Below are 20,801 nucleotides of genomic sequence, written 5' to 3'. Positions count from 1 at the left end.
GGTCTAGTTAAAAGCTGTTCCATTCTTGTGGACAGAGCCTCTCATGCTCACCTTGTGGACAAGATAGATGTAGTTTAGCATTAGGATAGTTACTTGATTTTAAAATTGGTTGACTGGCCACATCCAAAGTGTGGTCAATAATGGGTAAATGGCTGGAGGAAGGTTTCTGATAGAGTATCTCAGGGATCTGTTCTCAGTCCTATAATTTTTAAATTTTTTTTAATTTTATTTTTTTTTAGAGGGGAGAAGGCAGGGCAATTGGGGTTAAGTGACTTGCCCAAGGTCACACAGCTACTAAGTATGTCAAGTGTCTGAGGCTGGATTTGAACTCAGGTCCTCCTAACTCCAGGGCCAGTGCTCTACTCATGGCACCACCTAGCTGCCCCTGTCCTGTATTTTTAAATGTTTTTATTAGTGACTCAGAAGAAGAAATAGACGAAATGCTTCTCAAATTTGAAGATCAGATGAAGGGATAGTGGACATGTTGGGTGATAGAATCAGGCTTCAAAAAGGTCTTGACAAATCATATAAGATGAAGCTTAGTAGGTGTAATGTAAAGTTCTATATTTGTGTCAACTTCTTCTCTCCTCTTTCCCCTAATCTTACTCCTGCCTTTCACTTATAGATTACCTAGCTGCCTATTTCAGTAAGAAAATTGAAGCCAGATGATGTGAGCTTGGTCCAGCCTCTCCATTTCGCAAAATTTCTTAGCATCATCACCAATCTTCTCCTCCTTCCCTCTATCACTCAAGAGGAGGTATCCCTACTCTTCTTTGGTCTCCCTCTTTTTGGCCTCTTCCCATGTGCCTATGAAAATGTTCTGGTTTTCCAGAACCTAAAAAACTCATCCATTGACCCTTCCAACTCTACTATCCCATATCTCTCCACCCTTTCACTGCTTAATTTCTTTTAAAGTTGTCAGTACCTGGGCCTCTGTTTCCTCACTTCCCATTGTTTCTTCAACCTTTGCCATCTGGCTCTTGCCCTTAACTATTCTGTTGAAACTATTTTCTCAAAGTAACCAAAGGCCAAATCCAGTGGTATTTTTGCATTCCTTATTCTCCTTGACTTTTCTGCTGCTTCTTTATAAAGTTGCTTATCACATACTGTCTATTTTATTCACTTGAGAAACTATACTATTGGTTCTCTTACTTCTGTTTCCTTTACTGACTGCTTATCCTTATCTCAGTCTCTCAGTGGATATTGTTCATGGTCCACTTTTTCTCTCTCTCTCCACTTTATCTCTTATGCATTTCCAAAGCTTCAACGGTAGTTGAAAAAAGTTACAAAAGCTTCCAAAGCTTCAACATTTGCAGATAACTTCCAAATCTGTACCTCTGCCTGCTTTCAGAACATTTTCACCTGTTATATTCCATTGCCAAAATATCTGAAATGAAACATTACCTTCTTAAATCTGCTAATTCAGTTGTTATTCAGTTTTCAGTTGTGTCCAACTCTTTGTGACCTATTTGGGGTTTTCTTGGCAAAGATACTGGAGTGGCTTGCCATTTTCTTCTTCAGCTTGTCTTACAGATGAGGAAACTAAGGCAAACAAGGTTAAGTGGCTTGCCCAGGGTCACACAGCTAGTAAGTGTCTGAGGTTAGATTTGAACTCAGGTCTTCCTGGCTCCAGGCCCAGTATTCTATCTATTGTACCACCTAGCTTCCCCCAAATTGGCTAATACCACATACCTAATCTTCAAAACCTTGGAATTGTCCAAAGATTAAGAGTAACTCTTTCCTCTTTCTCAACTCTCATATAGAATCATTTACCAAATCCTGTCAGTCACACTGGCAACATTTCTTTCACTCTATATTGCCTCTGTCACTAACATAACATAATCTCATCTGAAGTAATACCCTCCTTGCATCTTCATACTGCCACTCTTCCCACATTTCAGTGTATCCTTCATTTTTCTCATCCAGCCTTGTGATTTTGTTGGTATAAGGAACTCCCAGTGAGGAAATGTGGATCATTAACTGTCCAGCAATTTATAGTCTAAGAGAGTTGCTTGTGGCACTGAAAGATTAAATAACTTGCCTAAGGCAACCTGGCTGATATATGTCAGAGGATATGAAGTGGGCTAGCTATTAAATCATACCACTCTCCTATATCCTTCATATTATGGCCAAAATAAGCTTTCTTTTTTTTTTTAGATTTACTTAGTTTTATTTTTAAAGTAATTTATGTATTTTTAGTTTTTCACATTTACTTTTATAAGATTTTGAGTTCTAATTTTTCCCCCTCCCCAAGAGGGCATACAGTCTGATATAGGCTATACATATACAGTCATATTAAACATATTTCCACATTAGTCATGTTGTAAAAGAAGAATCAGAACAAAAGGGAAAAACCACAAGAAAGAAAAAACAAAAAAAGAGAAAATAGTGTGCTTTGATTTGCATCTAGACTCTATAGTTCTTTCTCTGGATGTGGATAGCATTCTTTTGGAATTGTCTTAGATCATTGAATTGCTCAGAAGAGCTAAAATTGGTCATCGAACAATGTTGCTGTTACTGTGTACAATGTTCTCCTAGTTCTGCTCACTTCATTCAGCATCAGTTCATGCAAGTCTTTCCAGGTTTTTATAAAATCCATCTGCTCATCATTTCTTATAGCACAATAGTATTCCTTTACATTCATATATCACAGTTTGTTCAGCCATTCCCCAATTGATGGGCATTCTCTCAACTTCCAATTCTTGGCCACTACAAAAAGAGCTGCTATAAATATTTTTGTATATGTGGGTCCTTTCCCCATTTTTATGATCTCTTTGGGATACAGCCCTAGAAATGGTATTGCTGGGTCAAAGAGTATGCACATTTTTTATAGCCCTTTGGGCATAGTTCCAAATTGTTCTCCAGAATGGTTGGATCAGCTCACAACTCCACCAACAATGCATTAGTGTTCCAATTTGCCCATACCTTCTCCAACATTTATCATTTTCCTGTTTTGTCATGTAGCCAATCTGACAGGTGTGAATTGGTACCTCAGAGTTGTTTTGATTTGTATCTCTCTAATCAATAGTGCTTTACAGCATTTTTCCTATGACTATAGATGGCTTTAATTTTTTCAGCTGAAAACTTCCTGTTCATATCCTTTGACCATTTATCATTTGGGGAATGACTTGTATTCTTCAAAATAAGCTTTGTTATGTATATATTTGATAATGTCACTTCTCTGCTCAAAAACTCTCAAAGGTGCTCCCTCTGGAATAAAGTTACAGATCCTCTGCCTTACCTTCAGGGTGGCCTACTTGCAGTTCCTTTAGCACATCACTCATCTCTAGTCTCCCTGCCTTTGGATTGACTATCCTTCATTCCTAGAACACTTTGTCCTCTTTCTTCTGCCTTTCAGTTTCCCTGGCTTCCTTCAAGATTCAGCTTAAATCCCTCCTTTTGCAGGAGGATTTTCCTGGTGCTCGCAGTTGCTGATACCTTCTTTTTTCAAATTACCTTCAGCTTCTCTCTCTCTCTCTCTCTCTCTCTCTCTCTCTCTCTCTCTCTCTCTCTCTCTCTCTCTCCCTCCCCCGCTTTCTCTCTCTCTCCCCCCATACACACACACACATACATATATGTGTATATATATACATATGTAGATATATATGTATATACATACATATATGTGTGTATAGATATAGATACTTTGTATATACTTGGTTATTTACATGTTTTCTTCTCTATTAGAATATGTGCTTCTTGAGGACAGGGATTTTTTTGTCTTTCTTTGTATTCCCAGTGCTTAGCACGGTGCCTGGTACACAGTAGTAGGGCTTTATAAATGTTTGTTGACTTTCCTTTCCTTTCCAGCTTTATCTTATAACATCACCTTTGACATTCTAGTTAAACTGGTCCTATTTCTGAATCCCAATGCACAATGTACTTTCGTACCTTGGTGCTTTTGATAAGGCTATTCCCTATTCCTAGAATACTCTCCTTCCCTCTCTTTCCTTGTTGAATTCCTACCCACCCTTCAAAACACAACTAAAATGTCATGTTTTTAATGAAGTCTTCCTGATTCCTCATCAATAACAACACTGCCCCCTCAGACTTCATATATAATTTTGTTTTACAAATCTATAATGTATTTATCATATAATATTGTATATTATAGTTATCTGTATTGCTACTTAAACTATAAGTTCCGTGGGGGCAGGAATGATACTTTACCTATTTTTTCAAAAATCCCCCAATAAAATACTTTGCCCATATTAAGTGCTTAATAAATGTTTATTTATTGAATTAATAAACTGCAAAAATAGATTATAAGATTGGCATGGTTAGACCATAGTTAAATGAAAAGATCTGAGAGTCAGAAGTGTAATTTGGAAGCCAAAAAGGCTGATGGGACCTAAGACTACATTAATAAAGATATAATGTCCTTAAAAAAGGAAGATGATATTCCTGCTGTGCTCTAGGCTTCTAGGCTGGTCAGATGAAATCTGGAATTTTGTGTTCATTTCTGAGTGCCACAGTTTAGGAAAGTTTAGAAAAGATACTAAGAAATTTGAGAGTGTTTAGAGCAGGGCACTCAACATGATGAGAAGACTGGAGGCCATTTCAAATGAGAATTGTGTAAGTGAACTATAGATGTTTAGAAGAAGAGATTTGGTGGGGACACGATAGTCGTCTTCAAATATTTGAAGAGCTGTCTCATGGAAGAGAGCCAATGTTGTTCTGCTTGACCTCAGAAGATAGAGGTAGAACAGGATGGAAGTTGCTGAAAGGCAGGTTTAAACTGTGTAAGGAAAAACTTCCAAACAATTTGAGCTATCCAAAAGCAGCATAGACTGCCTCAGAGGTAGTGGGGTCCCCATTATTTGAAGGCTTTAAAAACAATTTATTTTTCAAGTCTTTATTTTCAAGTGTATATATGTATATATATTAATCTCTGCCTTCAACTAATTCCCCCTCCCCATTTAGAAAATTAAAAAGAAACACCTGAAAAAAATCCTTCAATACATAGTTACACAGTTCAGCAAAACAAATTCCTCTGTTGACTATGTATGTGTGTCTCTTTCAGCATTTTAAGTTCATCACCTCTCTGTCAGGGTGTGTTTTATCTTCAGTCTTGGTACTTCTGAACTATTGTAACACTGATCAGAGTGCTAAAATCTTTCAAAGTCATTTTTCTCTATAATGTTATCATTGTATACTTTGTTCTACTAGTTCTACCCACTTTGTTTTGCATCAGTTCATAGAGGCCTTACCAACATCCTTTGAACCTATCCATCATTTCTTGTGGCAAAATAATTTCCATTATAAATATAATTTCCATTATACTCACATGCCACACTTTATTTAGCCATTCCCCAATAGGACAGCCCCTTAGTTTCCATTTTTTGGCTACCATTAAAAGAACTGCCGTGAATATTTTTGTATGTATAGATTCTTTTTCTCTTTTTAAAATTTCTTTGAGATATAGACCTAGTTATGGTCTGTCTGGGTTAAAGAATATGTATAGTCTATTAACTTTCTGGGCATAGTTCTAAATTGCTTTATAGAATGGTTGGACCAATTCCTCAGCTTCGTGGACAATGCACTAGTATACTGTTTTTCCTCAGCCCCTATTGGAGGTCTTCTAGGAGAGACTGGATGACCACTTTTCAGGAATATTGTGGATGGAATTCCTCCTGGATGCCTTCTGCTTCCCGGATTTTTGTGACACTGCTGTTGCAAGTAGTTTTATGATAACTGAGGAAACAAAGTCTGAGCTATGTAATTTATTAGCAAAGCATGTAATGGCAGAATAAATCAGGTCCAGGGCCCCTCAGCAAGCACAAGGACCCTGGAGTGAAATGTGCAAGGATCTTCATAGTAAAGTACAGTTATCTTTTTTAAGCATTACTATTTTTAGATTTAGGGACTTTTCAGAGTTTGGGGATTCTGATTGGTTGCACCCACATACATCCTGTAAAAGTTAGTGGCACAATGACTTCCCTGAAATTATGTAATTTACCAGAAAATAAGACTTAATTCCAACAGCTCTTGAAGATACAAAATGGAGTTGGTTTGGTTCTCTTCTCCTAACTGTCTGACTGCCAGGATCTCCTTTTTTGCATCTTCATCCATGTCCTTCTTCCATGTTCTTAACTATGGGTGATCCCTCAAGGCTCTGCTCTGGGCTCTCTGCTTTTTCTCTCTCCATCCTCTGTTGATATTATTAGTTATTATGTATTAAATTATCATCTCTGTGAAGGTGACTCTTAGGCCTGAATCCCTTTCCTCAGCTCTAGACCTAAGTTATTAATTTCTTGTTGGACCTAACCAATTAGATATCCTTTAGGCATTTCAGACTCAACAGTTCTGTCCAAAATGGAACTCATCCCACTCTCTCCTCCTAAACATCAGTCCCCTTTTTATGAACTCCATGTTTTAGGCAAACTGGTTTAGTTACTGTTCCCCAAATAAGCACTCCATCTTTCATTTCTGTACCTTTGCCTAGAATGTACTTCTTCACCTCTACCTTTCAGAAACCCTAACCTTCTTTAAGATTTAGCTTATGTGCCATCTTCTGCAAGAAGCCTTTTCTGATCCCCTTGTTTGTTAGTCTTCTCTCCTTCCTCCTCAAGTTATCATGTATATATGTATAAAGGCAGTTGGTAGCACAGTGAATAGCGTATTGGGCCTGGAATCAGGAAGATCTGAGTTCAAATCCAGCCTCAGACACTTACTACTTATAATTGTCACACACTAGCTGTGTGATCGTAGGAAAGTCACTTAACTTCAGTTTCCTCAGCTGTAAAGTGAGGGATATAATAATAGCACCTACCTCATGGGGTTGTTTGTGAGGATAAAATGGAATAATATTTATTTTTTTTAAGTTTTCCAAAATTTTATTCATCTCTGTAACTCATTTCTTTTTTATTTTATGGCTAGATTGATCTAGGTATGAAAGATTCACTGCCTGTTTTGCAGACTCTTAACAGTGAGGCACCGTTTCCTTTGGTTTTTAAAAGAAGTCTTTATGCTAGCACTGAGTTTTAATGCTAGCGTTGAGAAATGTTCATCTAATGAATATTGTCATAAACTCTGGTTTCTAAGCTATTTAGCAACCTTTTTCTTCCCTTTATTAAAGACTTTATGGTTAGATATGGTACACAAGATGCACCAGGAGTCATCCATATGATTGTATCCTTTTGGCACTGAAATCATGTTTATAAAAGCACTTAGCATGGTGCCTGGCACATAGTCACTTATTTTCTCTTTCCCTTGCCTGTTTACATGTTGTATGTAGACTCCTTGAGGACAGGGACACTTTTTAATTTTATCTTCGAATCCTCAACACCTAGAACAGTGCTTACACATTGCAATTTAATAAATGCTTGTTGGATTGAATTAGATTATGGTTCTCATATAGATTGACCTAGATAACTCCTGATTTCCTTACAGTTCTGTGAGGACAGTCATTTGGGAAGACTATATTTAGGACATAGAACTTTATTACTGTATTAATATATTAAATAATTATAATTATTTAGTGCGTTTTGTTTCTTCTGCAGTACTTTCATGGGGTACAACTTGCCAGGGGTCACACCAAGACAGTAATAACATACCCTGATATATGGAGTAAATGCTTTGACTCCCAGTATATGGGCTGATCACAAGGGGGTGAGGTATTATTGCCTCATGCCCTTAACTTGCTTTTGTTTCAGTGGCAATCCTTTTTTCTCTCCCCTATCACCAGTATATCTGAATCTTTCCAGTTCACTGATTACCTTAATTGCTGTTTTTTATGCTTTTCAGACAGTCCTTCGCCAGCTTCTACTAACAGCCTATCCTATTGGTGAGTTACAATATGTCCCCTTCACCTTGGGGCCTGATAGCTGCCTTAATGACACATTATATTCTACTAGCCAGCCATCCATCAGGCAGGAGACAAAGTCCTGGATTTAGAGTCAGAGGTTGTAGGTCCTGATCCTGGCTGTACCACCAAGTGACCACGAGCAAATCATTTACCATCTGTGGGTTTCCGTTTCTTCCACTATAAAATGGGAAGATTGTAGATGACCTTTAAAGTTCCTTCTAGCTCTAAGTTCATGGTCTTTTGGGTACTCCTCTTTCCATATTGTGCCTGTCTTAGGGGCAAAGATTCCTTAGGGGCAAAATTTTCTCTCTTAGTTTTTACTACTGAATCTTATCTGCTTGCTACCCCCGCACCTCGTGCCCCCCCGCCCAAAGCTGACCTACATAGCTACAACCATTTAGATGCCATTGCCTAGAGTCTATGATTTTAAATACCATAAATTGGGAACACAGGATATTTTTTCCTGATACAGGTAATTTTGACTATGCAAATTGGTCTGCAATACATGCACTGCCCCATACATAAAATTGGCTATTTATTCTCTCTACTGACAGCTCCTTTCTCACCCATTCTCCTTTAGGGCTCTCTCTGCTTCTTCAGGACCAGGGATTTCCTCTGTCAGGCCTTATCCAGATGGTGTTGGTGGGAATACAGGTCTCACACCCAGCCATTCAAGTAAGTGGACTTAATTACATTCCCAATGGAGTGGTTTAAAATTTCAGTTCATATTTCCAGCACCTTCCCCAGCTAAAAACATGCTTTTCGGCATTCTAATGGAAAAAAATTAAATGGAAAATCATCTTTTTGGAAATAAATTATTTTAAATAATCTCAGGAGCCAAGAAAGAAAAAAGTATTATTTTTATGAGTCATAAAATAAAATGTGAATCCAAACTAAACCTCAAGCAGCCCATATAAGAGGTATGATCACACTGCTGACTACTAATTTCTCTGCTCACTAGTGAAAGTGATTGGGGGTGCGAAGAGATACTGAAACATTTTGTATTAAGGTCAAGGGAAAGAGAATGGATGTCTGATACTGTTGAGACAAGTAATCTCTTTACCCTATGTTTTAACTTCAAGATACAAACAAACAATGCACTGGTGGATGAGCAACTTTCTAACAATTTTTTTACATGCTGGCTCATACTGGATTGAAAAAAAAAGTACGAAAATAAATTGAAATTTTTTGGTGGTTTTACATGGGTATTATTTACCCTAATCTTCTCCTAATTCACATTGGGCCAAAATATTCAGTTACCAGAATGGAAACAACTATATTTGGTTGTTGTTAGCAAGCTAGGAAGGAGCTTATTTTCACTGATGGTGAATTCTAAAACCAAAAAGTAATCTGTATGTACCTCTCTTGAACAACTGCCATCTCATCATGTTTCTTAAACATCCTTCCATTTCTAAGCACTTTCTAGTTAATTGAACTTAAATCTCAGATCCCAGCCTTACCCAAGAAATGTGGACCTCGTCATCCCCCGTTTAGTTATTTGCTGATGGGTATAAAGAGCAACAAGAATAAGCCAACCCTTTGTGCCTGCCTCTGTTTCCCATGAGCTCAGAACTGTCCTGTCACTGGGGCCCATAACATTTAAGCATTCCTGATGGATGGGTAATTGTCTTTTCTGCTCCCTCAGGCCAGAGTGTTGGTAGATCAGCACCAGGGACTCCTGTGGCTCTCCAGCTACCAGTCTTGCAGGTGAGCCCTACCTAACACTTAATTTTTGCATAAATAACCCACTGCTCTTTGGGCCTGTGAACTAAAAGATAGAGTGGGGGAGTGCCCAACTCTCGCTTTTAGCTAGAATGGCTGAATATAAATTGTGAGCAATGACCTGGGTTATCAGAGCACTAAAAAGAAAATTCTGAAGTGGGTGGGGTTTATTGTTATAGTTGCTGTTTACCATTTTCTATTGAGTCCTGTCACAACATTTCCAAAGGATAAATATTTCCAGAAGATACTTTTATCCCCTGGGGAAGGCAGCTACAATGATGCTTTTTATGCAAGAGGATAGTATCCCCTCAATATTTGTTCTGTGAAGTTTGGATTCAGTCAAAAGGCTGTACTTGAGGACCTAGAGGGCCACATGTAGCCTGGAGGCCGAAGGTCCCCCACCCCTGACATGGACCATCCACTAAAATAGGCAGCACATGGCCAAGAAAGAGTAGGAGGGGCCTCCATGGAAAAGGCATTAACCAGATTAATGATAAAACCCATGCTTTAGGTTAATAGCATGGTTTAGTCTTTGAGAATATTTCTAACAAAACTTTCTTTTCTTAGCTCCAGGTTACCCCCCAGACACCTCAGTTACATCAAACTAGGTAGGTAACTTGCACCTTATTCTATATACTTCTCCTTAGCAAGAACAGGAATGACAAAGATGTGTCACTAGAGAAAGGAAGCTTTCTAATGTCCCTGAAAAGTTTGCAGAAAATCCTACATACCAGAGGGACAGGGACATTAAAGACTTTGCTCACTCCCTGTGTCCTATAGAATACACTGCAGTTTAGTTGGATGATGGAAGAGTAATATCACTTTTTCCCTGAAAACTATGCCTAGTGGATTGCATCATGAGAGCTTTGTTAAGTTCCTTGTTGTTGTGCACAACAGCTCTGTATTCCTCTCCTCTATTGCAGGTTTTCCACCAACAGAGGCAGATGCAATTAGTCAGGAAGAGTGAAGCACGGACCTTTCCCTGCTCCTGGATCAGCGTCTCCCCATACTACCCTGTATATGTTGCCAGTGGGACACACTATAGTTGTAGCTAATCCTTTAGGATGTTCCCAGAGTGTTAAAAAAAAAAAAAGGTCCTTTAATCTTCTTGCTTTCAAGGTGCATTGTTAATTACTCAAAGATTCTTTTGCTTTTTGTGTATCTGGAAAAAGAGGCAGACCTAATACACTTCTATATATGGGTGCTTTGGAAAGATGGTTATTTTTCCTTTTACGGGTCATACGTAAATATTATTAAATATAAAATAAATATATATATTTACATATATATATATAAATATATATTTACATATATATAAAATATATATATTTACATATATATATATAAGACATATATATATGTAAATATATAAACAGGCCCCAGTACAAATGTGGTGAATACCAACTATACTTCGAAACTGTTTCATTTCTTAGTTCAGGGTAGCATTTCCCATGACTAGGAGTAAGCCCTCAGCGTTAGATTCAATCCTTCCTCTCTCTACTTTGTCCTGTGCTTACATCTTATATCCATATACTTGTAGCCCCTTTTATGCCTAGTTACTATTAAATAGTCTTTTCCTTTCTTTTTTTTTCCTGTAAAAATAGGAGTGGAGGCACTTATATTCCCAATTATTTGTAAAGACAAAAATAATTAGGAACACTTTTTCCTGTCATCAGTATTCCCTGTACCAATCATGCAGTTTAAAGTAGAGAATCCTCAAGGTTCTCTATCTGCCTAAGCATGGTCAAGAGCCCTGGGATTGTAGAATAGGTAAAGAAACATGTTCCATCACTAAGCCAAGTCAGAGGTTATTTGCTTTAAAGCTTTGATGGGGTGGGGTTATTCATGAGTGGATGGGCTATCTAGAGGGCACTTCATCTCTACTCCATTATTATTAAACATCAAATAACTCCTACTGTATAAAGATTGAGTGGCTTATAGAGAGGTTCATATACCATCTTCAGAGACGGGGTGGGTTCTTAGGAATAACAATCAGGGCAGAACTGAACCTTCAACCACTAAATGTTATCCACACTGTTATTGCAAGTGTACCTCCCTATGTCTGTTCAAGTGACCCCTGAAAAGTCCATTGGAAAACAGTACATTGTAACAGGGTAACCACTAGCACCATGCCATAATTTCAAGCAGTAACCACATCTTCCCATCTTAAATTGAGTATACAATCAACATTCCTCAGTGATTTTTAAGGTTTTTTGGCAGCGGGGTGGGGGGGGGGAAGATAGCTCCTGAATGACCTTTAGTCTAAAACATAACTCATGACTGTTGAGTATACTAAACTAGGCAGTCATATGGTAAAAGGAATAGTTCAGTTTAACTTTATGGATATATGGGTGATGCCACATATACTCTTTATACGTGAAACAATCAATCAAACCCAGTTTCCTGTGGAATGATTTGATGTATGGACTAGAAAACTAAGGTGTTCATAGTCTTGAGGATATGGTGCAATAGGCTTATTCTTTGGTTCCAGAGGTCAGCATTAGAAGCAAGGAGGAAATTCCATGGAAGCATCATGGTGTGGTGGAAAGACTGATGTACTTGAGAGTCTGGAGAGTTCTCAATTCAACTTCTCCAACACTCTAGGCTTTGTGACCACGAATGCGTCACGTAACCTCTCCCTGAACCTGTTTCTTCATCTTTAGTGGGTATAACATAGTTACCTACTTACCTCAAAGGACTGTTGTGAGGCTCCGATGAGATAGTATATGCTAATTATTTTGTTTAAAGTATTATATGGCAGACCTTAACACTTCATCTTAATGTAAACTGCTAGTTGCCAAAAAAAACAACAAAACACAAAACCCGCCCCCCACCAGAATGGGCTGCCTCATGAGGCAGTGTGCTCCCTATCAACCAGGGTGTTGAAATAGAAGCTGGATGACCTCGTGTCTGGGAACGTCATAGAGATACATGCTTCAGGTAGAGGTTGGGTTATATGGTCCCAAAGGCCTTTTCCATCTGTAAGGCTGAGTATTTTCCAGATTTGGGGTAAAAAATACTTAGACAAACCTTAGAACGAGACATCCGATATAGTGACTGGAACAGAACTAGATTCCCACTTTTCCTTGTGGGTTCCCTGAATACCTCCCTTATAAACATCTTTTGTAGCAAAGATCTCATATAACAGCATGTGGAAAGGATACCTTTAAGAGCCAATGCTCTTTCATTTCTACTGCCCTTCTGGAAAGGTTAAAAAAATTTAAATATTACCATTTCGTGGCAGAAAGAGAGAGAACTACATCCGGTTTGTTCAATTTCTTCTAGGAATGCTGGTTTATTGCTTCCTTTAGGAAGCTGGTTTCCTTTTTCTTTATCCCAATTAGCCTCCCACACTTCTTCCAAAATAAAATAAAAACATAATAAATCATAAATGTTAAATACTATCTCAGCTCTCCTTAAGACTTCAAGCCAGGAGTCTAGCTTACAGGGGTGGCAAAGTGGAGGACAGAAAGAGACGATTTTTTTCTTTGCCTTTTTATTACATTTCTAGCAATTTGGGGTCCTTCCCCTTTTCCTTCAAAAAAGAATAGCCCAACAATGTATACTTTATTTTTATCCAACCCCAACTGATGAAAATCATTCCATAAGAAACCAAAGACTAACTTAGGCAGAGGCCATAGTCCCTCTTTTCCAAGACATTAAACATAAATTAAGGTGGAAAAAAAGATTCTTCCCCTAATGACAAAACCAATCCCCCAAACAAATGAAATGCCAGTCTCTTACGTAGCTCTGGCCTTGGGGAATGGGGAATAGGGGCTTGGTTTGTAAAACCAAACCTGGGACCATCTTTCATTGGGTTCTGAATAGCTGATAACTCATAACCATTTGTTTCTGTCAGGGATAAGTTTCTGCTCTATTTTCTACCACCTATAGATTCCATCTAGATCAGCCACTACAGTACTGCAGTACTACAGTACTTCTTTGTGCTCACTGGGAAAATTGCCATGATATGGGCAGAATGTGGACAAGGCTTGATCAGGAAGGGGGACATATAAGGGGCAGGGTGGTTATGTTAAAGTTAGTTAAAAAAATAAAAATCTTAGGATTAGAAGTAGGGCATTTGCTGCTGGTGAAAGAGTGTGGATAAGTAGGTAAGAATGGCATAAGGTTTGAATTAAAGTGGAGAGAATGAGAAAATATGTGAATTAGAGACAGGCCAAGGTTCTACCCTACATCATGCCTTGGACATGCACTTGGATGGAAGAGAGTGAGGCAGCTTTGACCCTTATACTAAGGAAAATGTAGGAGAAATGGCAAGATGCACTGAACCATACATAGTTCCTGCTGAACTTCAATCAGAACTCTCTTTACTTTCCTCCATCCATTATCTTTATATGACTCATTATGGCCTCTGAGAATTGAGACCTAATTCCAGTCACTGCAGTAAGCTAGGAGAAAAAGGGCGACACAAGTTGGGGGTAGGGGAAGGAGAGGGGGAGAGGGAGAAAGGGAGAGAGGGAAGAAGGGAGAAAGGGTGAGGGAGAAGGGGAGAGAGGGAAGGAGGGAGGGAGACAGGGAGATAGATCCATCTCAGTTTCCACGGCAACCCAAGGTAGTTTGGGTCAAATTCCCCACTCTTTTCAATAAAAGATTGATAAAGATCAGGAGACCCATCCTTCTGGGCTCCTGTTCTCCACCCCTACCCCAAGACCCTCATTTTATGTCTATGTCCCTACCTTACCCCGACCAAACACACAGCCTTTCAGTTCTTTGCCAACAAGGTAAGAAAAATGTGGGTTTTTTTGTTTGTTTAAACAGTCACTAAGTTGGTTCATCTTCTACTAAACTGACCCCCTCCCCAATCCTCCCTCAATCCTGTATGATCACTTCATCCTCCTCTTCTTCCTCCTCCTCCTCCTCCTCCTCCCCCCCATCCTCTTCTGGAAGGTCGTCTTCTTCTTCCTCTTGATCCTCTTCATCCAGACAAACCACCACCTCTGCTGGCTCAGGTGAGCGAGAGTAGAACCAGTCTGTCACTTGCTGGGCGCTCAGCCCTGACTCCAGGCTGAGTCGAGGGAGGTCGTCTTCTTGTAACTGCTGGTGAGCCGTCCAGTACCGTTCCAGAGGACTTGTGTCTGGGGGAGGGGCAGGGAGGGGTGGCGGTGGCATCTCAGCCCATGCTTGCGAGGGCCGGGCTGGGGCTTGTGGAGTAGGGGTAGCTGGTTCCTGGTAACTCGGGGGACCAGGCACTGCATTATCCCGAAACCACTTCAGTTGTCCATGCTTGAGGGCGTAGCGGGTATCACCAAACCACTGGATAATCTCAGGCCTAGGTAGGCCAGTGATTTGTTCCAGTTTACAGTAATCCTCACGCCGAGCCCATTGACACTGTAAAAAGAAGGACTTTAGAATGGCCAGCTGCTCTTTGGTCTTGCGCTTGGTCTTACGTTGGCGCTGCACATCAGGGAAGTAGTACTCTGCTGGAGCAACTCTGCCTGGTCCTGGGCTATGTCTTAGACCCTGGGGCCAAGCTGGCTCTAAATGTGGAGGTAGTGCTTGTTCTTTGGGGGAGGGTGGCTGAGGAACACATCCCAGTGACTGAAGGGGTTTAGAGGAGGCAGTGGCTCCATTAGCCATTACTCTGAAGGAGGAAGAAGAGGTAGAGGAAGGAGGAGGCAGGATGGATGCTGGCTCCTGCTTGCAGCTATCGGCAAGTAATGCAATATGTGAGGGCCTGTCCCGAGTGTGCGGCACATGGAAGCCAGTAGAGTGATCCCAGGCAGTAGTTCCCAGGCCATGTGACTGATGGTCAGGATCTCTGCTTACCAGCTCCTTGGTGAGACTACTTTGCAGTTCCTGCCAGAAACCAGGTTGATGGGGGAAGGTCCCACTGCCAGGTGCAACCAGGGGTTCCTTGGCCTTATGGTGGCTCAAAGGCAGTGAGGAGGACTCTTCAGGCTCCATCTTTAATCGTTTCACCAGAGGGGGCTCACTAAGTGTCAGAGGACTGATGTGGGTGCCAGCTGAGTCTGGGGGTGGCACTGGGGTGGGTGGAACATCCTCAGGGGGTCGCCCTGCATGATGAGTAAGAGAAAGAAGGGACTTGAAGTGGAGCTGGTCCCGGTTGTAGACAACCCGAGCCCGAGTCTCCTCAATCTCTTCTGATGACCAGCTGATGCCACAGCGGAGGCGCTGGGCCATAAACCAGGTCTTAACTTTCTCCATCTGCAGTCCATAGCGAAGGCACAGCAGAGCAATGTCTGCTAGGCTGGGGTAGGGAAAGTAACTGAAAGTCCGTAACAAGTGCTCGTTGCCATCTAGCTCACTGGTCTGGGCAGCCTGGGTCCACACAAGCTGTAGCTCCTCTGAGATAGGAGGGAGGCAGATGAGCCCTGTGGGGGGGCTGGCAAAACTGCTAGCCTCTTTGTTGGGGGGCATGGTGAGTTCTGACTTGTGCCCTTCTGAGATGGCTGTAACAACAAGAGAAATAATTTAACCACTAGACTCTCTTATGTGCCTCCCATCTTCCCTGGCTTCTGTCATGGGGCAATGAGGGGAGGAGATGACCATGTGCACACCTCTAGATATCCTGTCTCGTCCCAATTCCAGTTCCCTCTAGGAGTCCTGTACCCTCACCCATCAACTTCAGTGGGAGGTAAATAGTCAAGGTCTCTTTTAAAAGAAATAGGGGCTTTAATATTTATATTTGTCACAAACTGTTCACTAGGATGTGGAAAGCTTTGTCAAGGACAGACAGGTCTATTTTTCTTCCCCTTCCCATAGTTTTAATGATAACTTACAAGAAGGTGCTAGCTATACTATGGGTCCTTGTGGGGAAGGAGCTTTACCTAACTTGGACTCTTCCCCCTCCCCCAAATCCCTACTGTGAGCCCTTTGTGACTTGGGAGTGGGAAATCCTCGGGAAGGGGAAGGGAGTACCCTCCATGTTTCCAGCTTAGGTAAGACAAACAAAACAGTACCTTCTTAAGCCCAGACCTGGTAGCTTCACTTTTTGCTCTTCTCAGGCAAAAAAGAGAGAAGAAGCAGGTCAGGTTTTTGGGATGGTTCACTCCTACCAGGGACATACGTACACACAGGTCACGTGGGGGTGGAGAAGGGAGGATTCTCTCCACCACTAAGTCAGCCTCTGAACAAAGGTTAACCCTTTCCCCAACTGTACCCCCCCCCTCCTGCCTTTGTCTCCTCCAGCTGCTCAGCCACTCCCTAGGGATCCCTGGGGGCTTAACACACTCCAGCACGACACAGTGCAGAAGGGCTGCTTTCATCTTTTCTACCCTGTGGTCCTCTGAAGACAGACGTTAGCAGAGATTCTGTGGGTTACAGGGCAGCTCCTTCAATAGTTTGCCTAAACTAGGCAGTAGCTCTAAAGCATCTCCCAGGCAGAAGGGTGAGGGTAGGGAAGAATGAATAAGAAACCCAGCAACTGGATGGCTCTTGAAGACTCCCCATTCTCATAAACTCTGCTAATGTTCCCAAACATGTCAATACATTTAATTATAACCCCAGCTCTCAATAGCCTTGCTACCGTGTGCTTCTGTTACTATATTTACCATCCCTCTTACTTGAGACTATTGAATAGTGGGAAGAACACTGGATTTGAGTGTCACACCTGGTTTACCTTACCATTTATTGGCCTTGTGATATTGGTTGAGTCATCTTATCTCTTCTGGGCCCAAGCTTCCTTATATATGAAATGGGAATAACATCTACCTTACCTACCTCAAAGGGTGGTTGTCAGGACCAAATGAGATAATGAATGCGAAAGTTCTTGGTAAACTATTATATAAATATAAGATGGTAGTGTTACCTTGGAGTAAATCATCCCCACTCCCCTCTATCTCTACGACAAAATACTTCCCAGTCCAGAATGTTACTGTTCTGAGGTGAGCAGTATCTCAATGCAGATGACACTTTACTTGATGAGCTGAGAAGGTAAAGAAGACCCTGGGTTTGCTTGTTTCAGAAGGTTGGATGGGGAGCCTGGAAACATATGTGCTGCCAGGTTTTCACAGTTATTGAGTGAGTTCAGGAATAATCCACTGCAACTCCCAGCCCATTCTAGAGTATTGCTGAGGGTCACACAGATGAATTTGAACTGGCTCTTCAAAACCTGCCTCTGTTGCTCACTATATGTGTGGGCCTTAGTTTTCTCACCTGTAAAATGTGGAGTGGGAGGAAAGAATTGTTGACAAATGGCCTCTGAAGTCTCTTCTAGTTTAAAATCTACTTTCCTACAATCTTATGATAAGATGAATGAGGAAAATGCCTAATGAATTCTGAAGACAGTGCAAGAGGAAGACTCGGAAGATTAGGTGGAAATAGAGTTTTCCTATATTCTCCCTTCATTTTCTCAGCTTTGTTGGGTGGTTTAGGGACAAGGAGGATATCTTTGAACATACTGAGGAAAGGTAGGGTAAAAAAGCAAAGTTGGGACATGTTTTAAGGGTAGAAGACCCAAACTTCTAAGAGTCAGTTATGGTTACGATATAAAAAAGCATGATTTATTGGTTAGCTTGCTTGCCCAGAAGTCAGGACCTAGTTTTGAAGCATGCCTCAGGCACTTTGCTGGCAGTAAGACCCCAGGCAGATCTCTCAACATCTCTGACCCTCCGTTTCCTCATCTGTAAAATGAGTGTATCAGATCATATTATTGTAAAAATCAAATTCCATAATGCATTTAAAATTGTTTTGCAAATCTGAAAGTGCCATGTAAATGTGAGGGTTCTGATTATTAACCACAGAGAACAGAGGATCCCACCTGTCTCAGATGCTCGCCCCTCATGTTTGGCCAGGGGGATGGTTGTGGCCAAGAGAGATCACTGCTAATATGGTCACAAACGCCCTCTGAAATCCTTCGGCCTAGAAACTGAAACCCACCACAACTACTACAGAGATCCTAGTTTGAAAAATGCATTCTCCCCAGAAGAATTTGGTTTGGAAAGGGGAGAAAACCACTAACCACATCCAGGGGCTGATTCATGAAAAACATAAAACAATACTTTGAGTAGGTCTTACCAACAAACAGCAGAATGGAAGGCACCAGAAGGGTTTCTAGGTCCAGTTTTGAGTTGAGGTTAAGGGTATGATTAGAAAGTTTCAACTGCATCCTCAATAAATTTGTCTTTTTTAGTTTTTTAAGCACTCCCCAGACCCGCCCCCTCCCCCTCACGTACGCACTCTTCTAACCTTTCCAAGTACCAGATAAAACAATCGAGTCGGATCGATACTTTCTCTTACTCTCCCTAGGTCATTCCTTTCACCTAAGCAAAGAAAACCCAGGAGACAAAACTTGCAGAGGTTGGGAGAAGGGGTGGGGGTAGGGGGACTAGTTTGAATGCCCAGGAGCGTAGACCGATTTAAGGAGTCCAGCCCAGGTTTTCTTCCCACAAGGAGGGAGGGACCCTGGTGCCATTTCAAGCCAGAGCCTAGAGTTATGTTGTGGAAGGTGGGCAAATCATTAGAATCCTGCCAAAGAACCCAGCTTTGGCCGGCACAGTGGACAGGGCTACGGGCTTGGAGCCAAGAAGATATGAATTTAAATGCGACCTCAGACACGTACTAGCTGTTGTGACCCTGGGCAAGTCACTTAACCTCTATTTGCCTCAGTTCCTCATTAGCGTATGGGAACATACTGGAGGAGGAAAAGGCGAACCACTCCAGTGTCTTTGCCAAGAAAACCCGAAATGAGGTCACGAAGAGTCGGATGTGACTGAACAACAAAGACCCCAAAGTCTCAGTCTGCAGCTGCACAATCTGGGGTAATTTCTTGATGGGATTTTGGAGCCCAAGAATTTACACTGTCCAAACTGGGCAAAGGAAATGGTGGCAGTGGCTTAGACATAAGCTTATGGGGGGGGGGGGGGGGATGAAGGGTGGCGAGGGCAACCAACAGGATTTGAACATGGCAAAAACGGGCTGTGTCTAGTCGAAGTTGGTGGTGGTGGTGGGGGGGGATTGGGCCAAACCCCAGCCTGGCTTGGAAAGGTGCTTTTACTCCAATGAGTTGGGAGAAGACGATTTCGGGATCCTGGGATTGCAAGTAGCCCACCTGGGGCAAGGAGCGGCGGGGGCCCCTTCGCGGTCTGGGAAAACTTAGCGCGCACACCTGGACTTTCTGGGCGTGGGGCTGTAAGGACTGAATGGGATGCCTCGGGTTCCCTCCAGTCCTCTCCCAATCCCAGCGGCACAGCCCCCGCTCCCAGGAGGTTGGCCAGGTGGAAGTGTTTGTGCAGGGAAGGAAGGAGAGCTCTGGCCGCCGGTTCCCAGTCCCGGATTTCGGGCTGTCAGGCCCGCGGACGCGGCCGGGAGTTTTCCTTTCCCTTCGTTTTCCAGGAGGGCGGAAAACAACGACAGAAACAAAAAAGCGCCGAAGGGGAAGGAAAGTTGCAGCCCTCAGGGCCGCGGATCAGGGGCACCGGGGCGGGAGCGGGTCTCGATCCTCCTGTCGCCCGGAGCGGCGGGGCCCTGCCTTCCTGCCCGCGACACCCGCACAGCCCCGGTCACCCCAAGCAGCAAGCGCCCGCGTCCCGGACCGGGCGGCAAAGCCCCCGCGGGGCTCCCAGCTTTAGGGTCCTGTCCGCCTCGCCTCGGGACTGGGTGGGGGCAGGTCCCGCACTCGGGGGTCACTCACCGCGGTCCGGCCCGGGCGGCGGCTCCCAGCCTCGCACCATGGACCGGGGAGAACGGGAGGGACCAGGGGCCCGGGAGCCTCCAGAATGACCGGCCCACCGCCCGGGGCCAGCACGGGGCCTGCCAGCACTGAGGGCCAGGCGGGACAGAGCGGGGCCGGGCCCGGCCGGGTTCGCTTCCCGGATTACGCGGGTCCTACCCGCCGAGCCCGGCCGGAGCCGCAGAGTTGAGGGTAGGGCGGGGCCAAGGGGGGTGGGCGGAGCGGGGCGTCCGGGCCAAGGCGGGCCGGGGCAGGTCTCGAGCCTCGATTGGCGGGACTGGACTGGCGGCAGCGGGAGAAACAGGTTGGGGCGAGCCATTGGGGACACGGAGCTCTGCCCGGGCCGCTATTGGCTGGGAGGGGCTCCGCCGGGCGGGCTGTTGGTTGCGTGTGGCTCCGGGAAGAAGTCCCCTGAGTCCTGGGTGCTGGGAGATGAGACCCCGCAACTCTGAGGCCGCCTACTAGGCAACGTCCGAGGTGCCGGGGTGTGGCCTCCCCCATCCCCACCCACGCCGCGGGCTTCCCAGGGCGCCCCCATAGGGCCCCGAGCCAGAAGATTTCCATAGCCCCGCCTCCTCTCACCCACGTGGTTTTCAGAACCCCCACCTTCTCGCTCCTCGC

The 20,801-nt window shown here is 43.0% G+C and overlaps 2 protein-coding genes across 2 annotated transcripts in view; one reads left to right on the top strand and one right to left on the bottom strand.

Moving 5' to 3' along the window:
- RNF212B (ring finger protein 212B) overlaps positions 1-10,533 on the top strand; it is a 53,227-nt gene extending 42,694 nt beyond the window's left edge. Inside the window, exons 11-15 of the mRNA XM_036734152.1 lie at positions 7,747-7,786; positions 8,388-8,482; positions 9,453-9,514; positions 10,097-10,137; positions 10,453-10,533. Of these exons, the coding sequence (XP_036590047.1) occupies positions 7,747-7,786; positions 8,388-8,482; positions 9,453-9,514; positions 10,097-10,137; positions 10,453-10,483 (269 nt within the window). The 3' untranslated portion in view covers positions 10,484-10,533. The remainder of the gene's footprint in view (positions 1-7,746; positions 7,787-8,387; positions 8,483-9,452; positions 9,515-10,096; positions 10,138-10,452) is intronic.
- Positions 10,534-13,014: 2,481 nt separating this feature from the next.
- On the bottom strand, positions 13,015-20,356 carry HOMEZ (homeobox and leucine zipper encoding). The gene is made up of 2 exons (XM_036769655.1): positions 20,142-20,356; positions 13,015-15,960 (listed from the first exon to the last, which is right to left on the bottom strand). Exons 1-2 carry the CDS (start codon positions 20,179-20,181, stop codon positions 14,360-14,362), a joined length of 1,641 nt encoding a protein of 546 aa, XP_036625550.1. The 5' UTR covers positions 20,182-20,356; the 3' UTR covers positions 13,015-14,359.
- Positions 20,357-20,801: the final 445 nt, after the last annotated feature.

This window comes from Trichosurus vulpecula, chromosome 8 (assembly GCF_011100635.1).
Source record: "Trichosurus vulpecula isolate mTriVul1 chromosome 8, mTriVul1.pri, whole genome shotgun sequence".
Lineage (NCBI taxonomy): Eukaryota > Metazoa > Chordata > Mammalia > Diprotodontia > Phalangeridae > Trichosurus > Trichosurus vulpecula.
Note: the sequence above shows the minus strand (reverse complement) of the source record. Positions and strands in the feature narration are given on the sequence as shown.

Bases quoted from the DNA above. Each gene is read 5' to 3' on its own strand.
- HOMEZ (XM_036769655.1), bottom strand. From the start codon at position 20,181: ATGGTGCGAGGCTGGGAGCCGCCGCCCGGGCCGGACCGCG. The intron at 15,961-20,141 runs GTGAGTGACCCC...TTGTTGTTACAG, and splicing joins GCCGCCCGGGCCGGACCGCG to CCATCTCAGAAGGGCACAAG.